The following is a 13,863-nucleotide window of genomic DNA, read 5'->3' as shown; positions in this document are numbered from 1 at the left end:
GAGACTGAGGGGCTTGGGTATGAGAGGTTGTTGGCATTACATGCCGGCTTTGACCAGCAGGGGCAGCACATCCTGTCTTATGGCTTGTAGCAGTATGGCTTGGCCACTGGTCCACCTCTTCTTTATCACTGTCCTCCTCCTCGTCTTCATCACCGTTCTCCTCTCCTTCATCACTCTTGTCCTCCTCTCCTCCATCATCATCATCGACGTCATCAACGCCGGTTCCATCACCACTATCATCATCGACGTCGTCGACATCATCAACGCCGTCAACATCGACGTCGTCGTCCTCCTCACCACCATCATCATCGACGTCATCAACGCCGGTTCCAACGCCACTATCATCATCGACGTCATCGACATCATCAATGCCGTCAATATCGACGTCGTCGTCCTCCTCACCACCATCATCATCGACGTCGTCGACATCATCAACGCCGTCCTCCTCACCACCATCATCATCGACGTCGTCGACATCATCAACGCCGTCAACATCGACGTCGTCGTCCTCCTCATCACCATCATCAACGCAGTCAACATCGACGTCATCATCAACGCCGTCAACATCGACATCATCAACGCCGTCAACTGGTTCATTCTGATGAAGTGTCTGAGGAACAATCCACTCCTTGGAGGGAATATGAGGCGCGATCGAATAGTCACCCTCATCTTCATCCTCGCTGCCCTCTTCATCGCTGACCTCATCTCCTTCATCACTGTCCTCTTCTTCACTGCTGTCCTCTCCTCTGGACTCTGGACTCTGTATTTTGTGCTCGCACTCCTTGGAGCTGAAATCAAGACAGTGATTAGTAAAAACATTATCATTGGCCGGTACAATGTTGCGCCTCTCAGCCAAGACTCCCATCGATGATGCCCGCCTGGCCGCTTGCTTGGCTGCTCGCTCAGCTGCGCGCCTGGCTGCGTGTTCGGCTGAGAGCTTTTCTTCTTCCAATTTCCTATCACTTTGTTGTTTCTTTATCCTGATTTCCAACTCGTGTCTCAAGTGTTTAAGGTTTACATTGGCAAGGACAGTTTCATATTTCCAATTATTTTGTTGTTTCTGAAGCAAGTTTACAGTGTAAATGCGTATAAACAAGCATTCATTTTCGTCTTCAGCCTGTCTTAGCCTAGAGCGTATCCATAAGATTTCCTTTTCATCTTCAGCCTCGCTGCCCTCTTCTTCCTCACCACTTGATAGTGCCTTTAATGTAGCATCTGCAGCGTCAATGACAGTTTTCATCTCATGCTCCTCTTGCAAGATATTTAATGCTGCTTGCCTGTTTTCAAATTCATGATTTATTGATGCTTGTTCATGCTTCAAATCCCTTTGTTGTTTTTCAAGGTAATTTATTTTCTTTAAATGGGCAAGACGTGCCATCATGGCAGCTTTTTCAGCTTGAGTCCTTTTAAGCATAAATGAGGCTGTTGAGCTCGCACTACTTCTATGACTGCTTGGCTGGCGAGGCACATACTTTCCCATCTTGGCTTCAGGCATTGTTACTGTATTCTTTTTACAAATATCGTTTGTAGTTTTAAACGTTACAATCACATGGCGACGTGGTGTGACGTCAGAGCCTTCAAAGTGGGTTTATGTGCCAACGTTATCCCGTTTCCACACGTCCAGAGTAACATTAATTGCAATGGTTCCACTTATTCTCTGTTGCATATTCCACTTCACGGCAGGCCATTACAGCTCTTCACCGTCTTTCAAATCCTTTATCCAGGTCTTCATCAACAGAGGTGTATTTCATAAATCTTCTTACCTCTGGTTTCCTTTTGTGAGGGAGGTTGTCCAACTTTATACTCACATAGCACGTCCTTCTTTCACAAGGATATTTTTCCTCTTTTTAACTCTCGTCCTTCTGTTGTGAGGGTAGTTTCAAACTTTATAGCGGCCCACTGTCATTCCTGTGTGCTGATAGTCGTCCACGATGCACCCGCTATTGCCTTTTTTACACTGTACCAAAGTTGTTGATGTTAATGAGTTGAATGTCCACAGTTGCTTCTCTTACGGTGTACAGGGTTTATTGTTGTCCAAATGAAAGTGATAATGAATTAAAGGTTTGACAGAACAGTTGTCAGTTGCTCCGTGCCAACAGTATAACAGTGTTTGAAAGTAAGTCCTCAGCAGGTGCATGAGATTACGTTGATCACCTTGGCCATTTATAGTTATTGGGCTGCAATGGGTGGTGAGCCCTCTAGTGGCCAAACAGTCTAAAGGTTCTAATGTATACATATAATACAATATAATGGTTCAGTGCATGGTTCTAATATATATATAATGTAATATATATACACAATAATAATATATTATATATATAATAATAACAATATATAAATCCACCAAGTCGGTTTCTGCCTCTACAATGCTTATATTTTTGGTATCATAACCGATTAGGCCAACAATGACTTGTGTTAATTGAGCAATATCACAGCTATATTTATATTTCGGCCCTGCGTATTGCTGACAGCCCTGTGATATAATAACAGCATGTCACGAAGTGAGCTATTGCTTTTATAAAACGGTTACCAAGTAGCCTAATATGAAAGTAAGATTTACACTTACATTTATTAATACATAATAATGTTCAAAATATAATTTACTTTGATTTACATTCATCTGTATGCTGCCGTTTATTGTGCACCAACTGGCACAGGCAGAGATGGTATAAACAGCAGACTTATTTCTTGAAGAGGTGGCAAGATGGTACAAGGCAGAGCAGATTGCTTTGAGCTACCCAGTTTTATAATTATTGGCCATGGCCTTGGTGAATATGTTATTTCTTAGCCAGCAGGTGTGCGTCAAAACTTTACACGTGTAGTTTGGCTCAAGATGAATCACCATTTTAAATGATTCTGCTATCCAACACAACCCATATAGCTGGCTTGTTCGACAGACATCTCATGGACAACTGCATGAGACTTGGATTGCAAGTTGTAAAATAGTTTGTAAACAGATGTTTTGCTCCAAATCTCCATTAACTTCAATTCATCAAGTATTGTGACCATTTATGAGGTTTACCACAGTGGAGATATGCGAGAAGAAACCAAAGTATTCATGAATTCAAGACATCACAGTATGAGTTGATATGCAAGTTATACTTTTTGGGTTAAGTTCTCATTTAGCCTGTAGAGGCAGAAGAGTTTCAGCCATGAGTTTGTTCTGCTTTACTCTCTTCTTGACACAGGGCTTTCATCGAATTACATTACAAAACTCTGTTGTACTCCCCAAGATGTTATTTTATATTTTAGAACTCGAGGGATGATGATTATCAACCGATTTAGTCTAGTTCTACATGTGCCATTTAGGAGTTATATACTCACAACTATAGTGAGGGCATGCATGTACTTTGTACACCAACTCATTGTATTACACTGATACAGGCATTAGATTGCCATGTATTTGTCCCTTTAAAATAAATCAAATAAACTAAAACCGCGTAAACATTGTATAACTAAACGATGCGTTTTGTTTTAAATAATGAGTTATATATATATATACACACACACAATTGAATAAGGAATATACTTTCATAGTTATTGAAGTGGCTCTTAAAAGAGCCTTTTAGGTAGTGAATATACGAGGAGTCTTATTTAAGCGCGCTCTCCACGGATGCGGCGGGCCAGCTGGATGTCTTTGGGCATGATGGTCACCCTCTTGGCGTGGATCGCGCACAGGTTGGTGTCCTCAAACAGACCGACCAGGTAAGCCTCACTGGCCTCCTGAAGAGCCATGACAGCGGAACTCTGGAAGCGCAGATCAGTCTTGAAGTCCTGCGCGATTTCTCTCACCAGGCGCTGGAAAGGCAACTTGCGGATCAGCAGTTCAGTAGATTTCTGATAACGACGGATCTCTCTCAGAGCCACGGTACCGGGCCTGTAACGATGGGGCTTCTTAACACCACCAGTAGCCGGGGCGCTTTTACGAGCAGCCTTGGTAGCGAGTTGCTTCCTAGGAGCTTTTCCTCCAGTGGATTTACGAGCAGTCTGCTTGGTTCTAGCCATTGTGCTACTTCTGTTAATTCTTTCTAAGATAGAAGGAAATAATGTAACACAATACTACAAAACATGGCTTTATATTGTCGGTTCAGTGGGGGCGCGTCTTATGCTGATTGGTCTATATCTGTGTCCTGTTATCATTTCCTTTCCAACGCCTAAATCGCCGTCTATCATTGGTGGAAAGGTATATGAAAAGTCCGCCAAAATGTAAACCCAACCTCCTCTCCGTTCGTCTCTGATTGGGTGATGATGCACAAAAGATATTTGAACAATAAGAATCAGCCTTGCACGAACGTTAGTGGGGAATAGAACCTAGATTAAACTCACAAGCAGGTTTTATCATCTGGATAATCATAATAATCAAATGATGATGTGATGAACACATATTATGCAGGTGCATTATTAGGATCTGAATAGTGACATCGACGTCATCACATATCTCTATACCTTGTTTATTAATTAAATTGTGTTAATTTCCGGGACATAATTTGAAAACAATGAAAGAGATTCAGTTCAAAACAGAAGGACATTCTAATTATATGGCTGTGAACCACTTCTCCACTAGAAGTTAGCACAAGTATATAATGTATTATGATAATATTCTGGGTTCACTCTCCTCTTCACAATCCACACTGGATTCTGGACTAAATCATATCCAATAAATATATTCTCAGATGTGGATTCCTGGGACAACAAAGGTGGTTCCTGGTCTATTTTAAATTAGGGTTTAGATTCGATTCAAATGTAGCCATTATAATACAGCACAACTAAAATGTTTGGCATCCAACAAGAGTAGTGCAATAGGGATATGAAATGATAGCGATATTTAATGAAGTGATTACACAGGGTATAACATTATATACATGGTATTATGAATTGTATGATATATTAGATGTAGGTATAGAATTGTGGATTGTTCAAAGCGACTAACTAGTGACGATACCAAGATTATTCAGTAAGGTGATTTGTTGCTCCCAGGTGGAAATTGTAGGTGAAGACAGTACATTTAAATAGTCATAATAATAGACATGGTTATAGATAGATGTATTGCTTTCTCGGTAATATGTGGGTGGCTCTGAAAAGAGCCTTTGTGGAGTTTGTCGAAGAGGCTAAATAATTTACTTCTTGGCAGCCTTCTCGGTCTTCTTGGGCAGAAGGACAGCCTGGATGTTGGGCAGCACACCACCCTGGGCGATGGTCACTCCTCCCAGGAGTTTGTTGAGCTCCTCGTCGTTACGCACGGCCAGTTGCAGATGACGGGGGATGATACGACTCTTCTTGTTGTCACGGGCAGCGTTTCCAGCCAACTCCAAGATCTCAGCGGTCAGATATTCCAGCACAGCGGCCAGATAAACCGGAGCACCGGCTCCAACACGATGAGCATAGTTGCCTTTACGCAGCAGTCTGTGGACACGACCCACGGGGAACTGAAGCCCGGCGCGAGAGGAGCGAGTCTTGGCCTTAGCTCTGGCCTTTCCTCCGGTCTTACCTCTTCCAGACATGTTTATTATTCTCTTACGTTAAACGAGTTAGAAAATGAATGCAGTGAGTTGGAGAGTAACCTTTTATAGTCAGGCTTGTGTTTTCTCACCCAATCAGGGGAGATGTTTTGTTGGCGGTTTTTCCAAAAGACCAGTCCTCCAATAATCGTGTGAGATGTAGGCGGAGTAACGAACTCCCAGAGCTGAGACCAATCAGCAACGACTGCGCCTCCGCGTTAGTATGGCCAGAGTTTCGTCACACCAGCGTATTATTCTTGTTGAAGTGAAGACTAAAACGTAGTTTCTCATAATGGCAAGAACTAACTAACATAACTGATATAATAGTTATCGATTACACTGCTGACAAGTAATACATAACCCTATGGTTAAAAATAAATACAATCCGAACTATCATGTTTGCTCCTTGTCTGGACTCCATTTGGGTTAACCCTGCATGCTTTCCCCATTTCCAAAATGGTTTCGTCAGTGTGGTCCGGTACTGTCCATGGTGCTGAAATAGGTTAGCGCCCTTTAGATTTCCAGTGCCTACAAGTAGCGAATCCACGCTTCCAAACAATTTATTTTATTTACATACCTGTATACTATATCTGTACATATTCCTTTCCTACTCTTACTCGTTACCCTTACCCTGCTTGCCAGTATGTACCAGTGTCTTTATAGCTGATCACTGTACATATTAATACTACATCTCTGTACAGTACATACATCTGCTTAGCACTATTACTCAGTTGTACTCATTTATATATTTTATAGCTAGTTTATTCACCTGTATAGCATATTACTATTGCATTTAACTGTTATATTTGCACTATAGTTTGATGCCTTCTTTACATTGTACTGTAATTGCATTGTATGATTTCAATAGATTTGAATCTAATATATTATTTACAAAGTGTTGTACGAATAATCTTGAGGCATATCAATTTAATTGTAATTGTTCACACATGTTCAGGGAGCCCTGCCGTGAGATGAGACTAGTGTACTAGTCACTGAAACGTCTTTCACGTTAGTCTTCTCACTATTAAAATCACTAGTAGCAACGTCAGGAACCGTAGGCATTGCATCAGTGACTGGATTAAATTAAATGCTAAAACAAATTCGGTGCCATGCCTGAGACAACTCAGTCACAAATAAACGTATGTAGAGTGTGCTCATTCAATGATAAGGTGGGTGGCTCTGAAAAGAGCCTTTGGGTTTTGGATAGTTAGGGTTGAATGGAAGTCTAGCCGCCGAAGCCGTACAGAGTGCGTCCCTGTCTCTTCAGAGCATAGACCACATCCATGGCGGTCACGGTCTTTCTCTTGGCGTGTTCGGTGTAGGTGACGGCATCACGGATCACATTCTCCAGGAAGACCTTGAGAACACCACGAGTCTCCTCGTAGATGAGACCGGAGATACGCTTCACTCCGCCACGACGAGCCAGACGACGGATAGCGGGTTTGGTGATTCCCTGGATGTTATCACGAAGCACTTTGCGGTGACGCTTAGCGCCCCCTTTACCAAGTCCCTTACCTCCCTTTCCTCTTCCACTCATTGTAACGTATGTAAGAAAACAAACGAATGTAGCAACTGGCCAACCGCCTGCTTATTTGAACCATCTCTGAGGACGTGGTTGAGACCAAGAAGCGCGCAGGGACAAAAGTGGAGGGAGGTTTTGAGGTTTACGTCTGAACATGTTTTGAGGAAGTGTTGTTTTCCCAATACAATACATCATCCTGAGAACCAGGGGGAAAAGTGTTGTCACTTGTATTATTTTTTTTTAAACATTTAACATATATATATATGTATATATTTTTTTTACTTAATTTTAACTATATTCATATTTTACAAGATGTGCACTGTAGTGCACAACCGGACTTCATTGATCGTAAAACAATAAGAATCATAAGAATATTTTGGAATTATGAAAATTGCATCCACATTCACATTGTCTTTTAACTGGCCAAAAGTGTGTGTGTGACAACGAAGAAAAGAAAACTTCTAATTCGATTCTTCTGAATTGTTCCTGTAGCAGGCAGGCCCCTTTTCTGAAGTAGACCAGTGTTCCTCTGGGAACCGTGTCAGTCAAGTACATGACTGAATTACCACATATTCCCATCTGTATCATCTGTGTCATTCTTCCATGTTTGCTCTGATTAAAAACCTCAGATCCCTACATTTGGTTTTGGCCCATGAAGCTGTCTTTATCAACTTCATGTGGCTCAGTGCATTGCTATACTGAGATATATTGTTTGTATATGTGATATAAATGGATGCTTGTGCCTTGCTAGTGAAATATATTGTTTGTATGTGATATAAATGCATACTTGTGCGTTGCTACACTGAGATTGTCTCATGTATCTGCCATGACCGACTACCTTGTTGTTGTCCTTACAGTATGCTATGCTGTAATTTGACCAGAACAAAGCTTCTTTGTGGGTAGTGTACTAATATTTCATAACTGTCCTTTCAGAAAGCACTGAGCACACTACAGGTATAGTTCAGACCTCCTTCTTGAGTGTTATACAGAGACAAATATATAAATAAGATGAAGTGGGTGGGGTATGCTATTGACCTAAATAATATACATCTGTATTTTAGATTCGTTCACTGGAAGAAGACGTATCATCCCCGGTCATCTGCAGCTGGCTGTGCGTAATGAAGAGGAACTACGGTAAACTAACTCCGGCGTGTTGACCAAGAAGACTAATTACTAATTACATGCGCAACATTGACAAGACAAATTAACCAAACCGGTCTGAATACATGCAATTGTGCTTATGTACTGTTTCCATAAATGGGAAGAATGAATACTTAAAATCTTTATGTTGACGAGGAAATGTGTTGTTTTGTAATCCATTGTAACTAATGCATCGTTCTGCCGTGGTTTGATTTGATCAGTCAGCTAGACTGAAAGTTTAGGAATATATTGTAACTATATATAACTTTATATATAACTATATATATATATAATTTTAGACAATAATTGTGATTCATATCATCCAGCCCTCCGGCTCATTGAAACAGTACCATAGCAGTCATTACGAGGTAACAAATGCACCATGATGGCAGCAATTTATGAATTTCCACATGTATGTATGGCTGTGATATGCAGTCTGATCTATATTTTAATTAATCATTAATTAGCTTATGATTATATACAAATTGGCTTGGAAGGAGTGAGACTAAATGTTCCCTGTCTGATTCAAATAACTACAGATCGAAAAATGAAATACATGTTTTGTATAATTAGAAGACCCCTCCACCTCAATGTATACTATTACATTAGAATGCATTGTTCCTTCATGGGAAATGGTGGTTGGCTCTTAAAAGAGCCTTTTGATGTGAACAATGTTCTGCTTGGACGCTTACTTCTTCTTGGGAGCTGCTTTGGGCTTGGCAGCCTTCTTCGCTGGAGCCTTTTTGGGAGCAACAGGCTTTTTCGCCTTCTTTGGGCTCTTGGCTACTACCTTCTTGGGACTCTTGGCTACTACCTTCTTGGGACTCTTGGCTACTACCTTCTTGGGACTCTTGGCTACTACCTTCTTGGGACTCTTGGCTACTACCTTCTTGGGACTCTTGGCTACTACCTTCTTGGGACTCTTGGCTACTACCTTCTTGGGACTCTTGGCTACTACCTTCTTGGGACTCTTGGCTGCTACCTTCTTGGGAGACTTCTTGGCTGCAACAGCCTTCTTAGCTGCAACAGGCTTCTTAGGCTTTTTAGCGGTGACTGGTTTCTTGGCCGCTGGCTTCTTGGCTTTAACCTCAGCCTTCTTGTTGATCTTGAAAGAGCCGGAGGCTCCGGTACCTTTGACCTGGACCAGGGTCCCCTTCGTCACCAGACTCTTGATGACAGTCTTCACACGAGCCTTGTTCTTATCCACGTCGTAGCCACCGGCAGCGAGAGCCTTCTTTACGGCAGCAAGAGACACGCCGCTCCTCTCTTTGGAAGCAGACACTGCCTCGACGACCAGGTCACTGACGCTGGGACCTGCTTTCGTGGGTCTGGGAGCTGCCTTCTTCTTGGCAGCCTTAACCGGAGCGGCGGGAGCTGGAGCAGGGGCGACTTCTGCCATCTTCTCTCGTTCTATGCTGCGAAACAAAAGCTGAAGTAACTAGGAGCGTCAACAGTCTGATAGTGTGGCCGAGGCGGGGGGCTGGTCTTAAACACTGCATGAGAGCCATGTAGACTCAACCAGCCCGGTCCGCCTCTGTGCTGTCAAAATGCTCTGTCGCTTGTGTTTTCTCTTCGCATAAAATAGTTAAAATACACAACTATGAAAATTGCAGAAATCTAACGCCAAATGTCCCAGCTAGTAGAGACATGTCCCGTCAGAATCAAACTATTTGGAGAAACGTGGTTAATCTGTGAACGCTCCAAAACAATAATGTTTCAAACTATTTGGAGAAACGTGGTTAATCTGTGAACGCTCCAAAACAATAATGTGTGCCGTCAGCTACTTTTTTCTTGTATTTATCTCTTACAATTCTTTAGAAAGATGAGTCATCTGGGGTGACGCGTTTTGTTTTAAATGGGTACCTTTTCGGTGTTGGTAAACACAGTATTTTGTTGGTGGTGGCCTGTAGTGTGGGTGACCTCGACTTCGTTTGAGTAAGTGGAAGGTTTAATGTGGCCTATATATGGATTAAAAAAACTGAAATTAGTCCTACCTTTATGAGTATGTACCGTATACAAGAAACATAGCTACATTTAGCTTTTTGTTTACAATACAGGCTTTAAGAGACAACTGAAACAACATCTAACAGCCCTACGCCTGCACATTATGTACATGTAGACACACACATACCCATAGTTACTTTTATTTTTACTTTATTGTATTTTTAGTGACAGGAATATTAGTAGCCTATCAAATAGGTTGTAAGAGTATATAGTTTCTCACTGCTTGTGAATTGAGTGCATATTTAATATAGTGTTATGTAATGTATATTGTACTATGTATGATTTCATTATGTTTAGGAATGCGGTATCATGTAATATGTTTGATAGAAAGTATATTGTCACTTTCAGATTTTTAATTCCACTTGGTTCCTTGTCTGAACATGTCTTATCTGTAACATGTTTATATGTTATGTGTGGACCCCAGGAAGAGTAGCTGATGTTTTGCATCAGCAAATGGGGATCATAATAAAATCATACTGTAAGAAAGAAGTACACAAACAGTCCATGCAAGGCCTCTATTGTTAGTGTCTATTGGTGTAGTACATGTTGATACATTCTGAAGAAATGTTTCAAGGAATGAAACATACTATGTTTCTAGTCTACTACCTGTACCATAGTGGGGCATTGGTTTATACACATGGCCCATGGTGAGAACCAGTCCTGTGTAAATGTTGGTGTCATCTGTTTAGTAGCCCAAACAAGAGGAAACCATCGGCTCAACTCAGCATCATCAGAAAACATCTCTTACAAAAATGTATCCTGGCATTCCTATGATAAAAAATTATGCCATGTACCATTGATATCATGGTTTTAAAATTGACTATACCATGTTATTAATGGTTCCATTACATTTACTATGGCTGTACCATGGTACATAATTTATATAATGACTGGTACCATGGTTTAAAAAAAAAAGCACCTCATGAAACACAAAAGAAACGATTGAGCTGCTGATCAGTTTGATCAAAAGTGTCCTTATTGGTAAATACTGCTCAGAAAAGTTAGGCCCAAATCTGTGATTTTATGTTGTATGACACACACATCTAGAGAAATTGTGACTAGATTTTAAGCATTAACATTACGAGTGGAAAGAGTGGAGAGAGCATGGTGTGGTGTATCAGTGCATTTGTTGAAGTCCAAACCATAGGGGATGCCTGATGAGCAGAGTACAATTTCAGCCAGATGTGGAGGCTGCATATCCTGCGAAACATGGAGGGAGAGGGGACCAGCGATGATCAGTATTGCTGAAGTCATATTTTAGACTTCAGATTATATAATATAAATAAAATAATGTATTTAACATAGGTATGGGGTGGTTCATCTTTTTCATTATAATTATATGAGCCTGGGATGTATTATTTTTCGAATAGCATTTCCACTTTGAAAATGCTAAAATAAACATTATCCATGTGTATTATAAAGACCAATAATGTATGATTGATCAAGGTTATAATAGAGCAGGTGATATATTCATTTACTGTATAATTGTGATGTACAAGCTAGAACTCTATCCAATCTAGCTACTCGTCAACAACCTAAAAATCACAGGATTTTGACTGATATATAATTTGCAACTTAATAGCCATCCAAACTATGATTACAGTTGCTAGTCATTTATTAATCAATAAGTAAGATATACAATTCCATCTGCCGACAAGTTCAAGTTCAAGTTCAAGTTCTTTAATAGTTGTCATACAGAAGTACAGAATACTTTCATACAAAATGCTTCTTACTGTTACGCTCCAGAGACTGTGCTAGACAAGATAGTATCAAATAACATAATAACATAATATAGCATGAATTTAGAAGAAGAAAATGAGGTCACAGTTGTTCGGTATAGACATATGTACAATGTTCTGAGTTACCATATAATATACAATACACAACTATGCAGTGTACTAATGTACAGTACTATCTAGTGCAAAGCAGAAATGGGATGAGGTACAATTTTAGGTACAATTTACAGTAAGGTGTACGAGTTGTAGTGCAATCCTTCATCCATAAATATAAAGTGTGGGGAGTGGGTGCTACAGTGTGTTTGTTTAAAGTGGGTGTGTGCTATAAAGTGTGTGTAGTGGGTGCTACAGTGTGTTTGTTTAAAGTGAGTGTGTGCGTGTGGATGTGTGTGCTATGTGTGTTTGGTGGTTGTTGTTGTGTAGTGTTCATTCATTGTTCGTTTAGCAGCCTGATGGCCTGGGGATAGAAGCTACTTCTGAGTCTTTCTGTGCTCGCCTTGAGACTCCTGTATCGCTTGCCTGACGGCAGCAGTTCAAAGAGGCAGTTGTTCGGGTGGCTCGAGTCCTTAATAATTCTCTTAGCCTTCCCCTTGCAACGCTTGTAGTAAATGTTCTGGAGGGTGGGGAGCCCCCCTCCAATTGTGCGTTCGGCTGAACGTGTCACTCTTTGTAGTCTGCTTTGGTCTTTTGCAGTGCTATTCCCAAACCAGGAGGTGATGTTGCCGGTCAAGATGCTCTCTATTGTACATGAGTAGAAGTTCTTAAGGATCTTCTGGCTGACTTGGAACTTCCTTAGGCGCCTGAGGAAGTAGAGGCGTTGTCGTGCCTTCTTCACCACACTGTTAATGTGTATGGTCCATTTCAAGTCCTCGGATATGTGGGCTCCGAGGTACTTGAAGCTGTTGACTCTCTCAACCGGTGCCCCGTCGATGCTGAGGGGGCTGTAGTCCTTGACCCCCGACCTCCTGAAGTCCACAATCATCTCCTTTGTTTTGCTGACGTTCAGGGAGAGGCTGTTTTCCTGGCACCATCCCGCCAGGACCTTGACCTCTTCCAGGTAGGCCCTCTCGTCGTTGGCAGAGATCAGGCCCACCACCACTGTGTCGTCAGCAAATTTGACGATTGTATTGCTACTCCGCTGAGCCACACAGTCGTGTGTGTACAGGGAGTAGAGGAGGGGACTCAGAACACAGCCCTGGGGGGCCCCTATGTTGAGGGTGATGGATGAGGAGGTGCAGTTGCCTGCTCTCACCACCTGGGGTCTGCCAGTCAGGAAGTCCAAGACCCACTGGCAGAGGTCATAGCCCAAGCCCAGGTCCCTGAGCTTGGCTATGAGTATGGAGGGGACTATGGTATTGAATGCCGAGCTGTAGTCGATGAATAGCATTCTCACATAGTTCCCCTGCCTCTTGTCCAGGTGTGATGCTGCTGTGTGCAGCACATGGGATATGGCGTCCTCCGTGGACCTGTTGGGGCGGTATGCAAATTGCAGGGGGTCCATGTTGATGGGGAGGGAGGAGCAGATGTAGCCCTTTACTAGCTTCTCAAAGCACTTCATGGCTATGGAGGTGAGAGCTACAGGGCGGTAGTCGTTGAGGCAAGCAGGCTTGGATTTTTTGGGTACAGGGATAATAGTGGACTTCTTCAGGCAGGTGGGGATGACAGCCTGTTCTAAGGACAGGTTAAATATGTCAGTGAATACTGGGGCCAGTTGGTCGGCACAGACTTTTAGGACGCGGCCGGGGATGCCGTCCGGACCTGCTGCCTTCCTGATATTCACTTTTTTAAAGGTCCGCCTCACCTCATGCTCTGTTACCCTGAACACTGCGCCTCCATCAGCAGCCGACCCCCCCCCCCCCATTGCCGAGGCTTGTGAGCTGGTGTTGTTATTACCAGCATCAAACCTCGCATAGAAGGTATTGAGGTCGTTTGCTAAGGAGATGTCACTGTTCAGTTTGAGGGA

The 13,863-nt window shown here is 42.2% G+C and overlaps 4 protein-coding genes across 4 annotated transcripts; all 4 read right to left on the bottom strand.

Moving 5' to 3' along the window:
* Positions 1-3,594: 3,594 nt before the first annotated feature.
* Positions 3,595-4,005, bottom strand: LOC311246888 (histone H3.2; the record flags this gene model as incomplete). The annotated part of the gene is made up of 1 exon (XM_084337129.1): positions 3,595-4,005. The coding sequence occupies one exon, from the start codon at positions 4,003-4,005 to the stop codon at positions 3,595-3,597; it is 411 nt and encodes a 136-aa protein (XP_084193255.1).
* Positions 4,006-5,117: 1,112 nt separating this feature from the next.
* Positions 5,118-5,501, bottom strand: LOC311246967 (histone H2A; the record flags this gene model as incomplete). The annotated part of the gene is made up of 1 exon (XM_084337237.1): positions 5,118-5,501. One exon carries the CDS (start codon positions 5,499-5,501, stop codon positions 5,118-5,120), a length of 384 nt encoding a protein of 127 aa, XP_084193363.1.
* A 1,222-nt stretch (positions 5,502-6,723) lies between these two features.
* On the bottom strand, positions 6,724-7,035 carry LOC311247082 (histone H4; the record flags this gene model as incomplete). Its single annotated transcript, XM_084337391.1, has 1 exon — positions 6,724-7,035. One exon carries the CDS (start codon positions 7,033-7,035, stop codon positions 6,724-6,726), a length of 312 nt encoding a protein of 103 aa, XP_084193517.1.
* Positions 7,036-8,848: 1,813 nt separating this feature from the next.
* On the bottom strand, positions 8,849-9,559 carry LOC311223853 (uncharacterized protein; the record flags this gene model as incomplete). Its single annotated transcript, XM_084308617.1, has 1 exon — positions 8,849-9,559. One exon carries the CDS (start codon positions 9,557-9,559, stop codon positions 8,849-8,851), a length of 711 nt encoding a protein of 236 aa, XP_084164743.1.
* Between the last annotated feature and the right edge of the window lie 4,304 nt (positions 9,560-13,863).

The sequence above is a fragment of the Notolepis coatsorum genome (genome assembly GCF_963971535.1).
Source record: "Notolepis coatsorum genome assembly, chromosome: 2".
Classification (NCBI taxonomy): Eukaryota; Metazoa; Chordata; class Actinopteri; order Aulopiformes; family Paralepididae; genus Notolepis; species Notolepis coatsorum.
The sequence above is the reverse complement of the archived record's forward strand: the minus strand, read 5'-3'. Positions and strand labels throughout refer to the sequence as shown.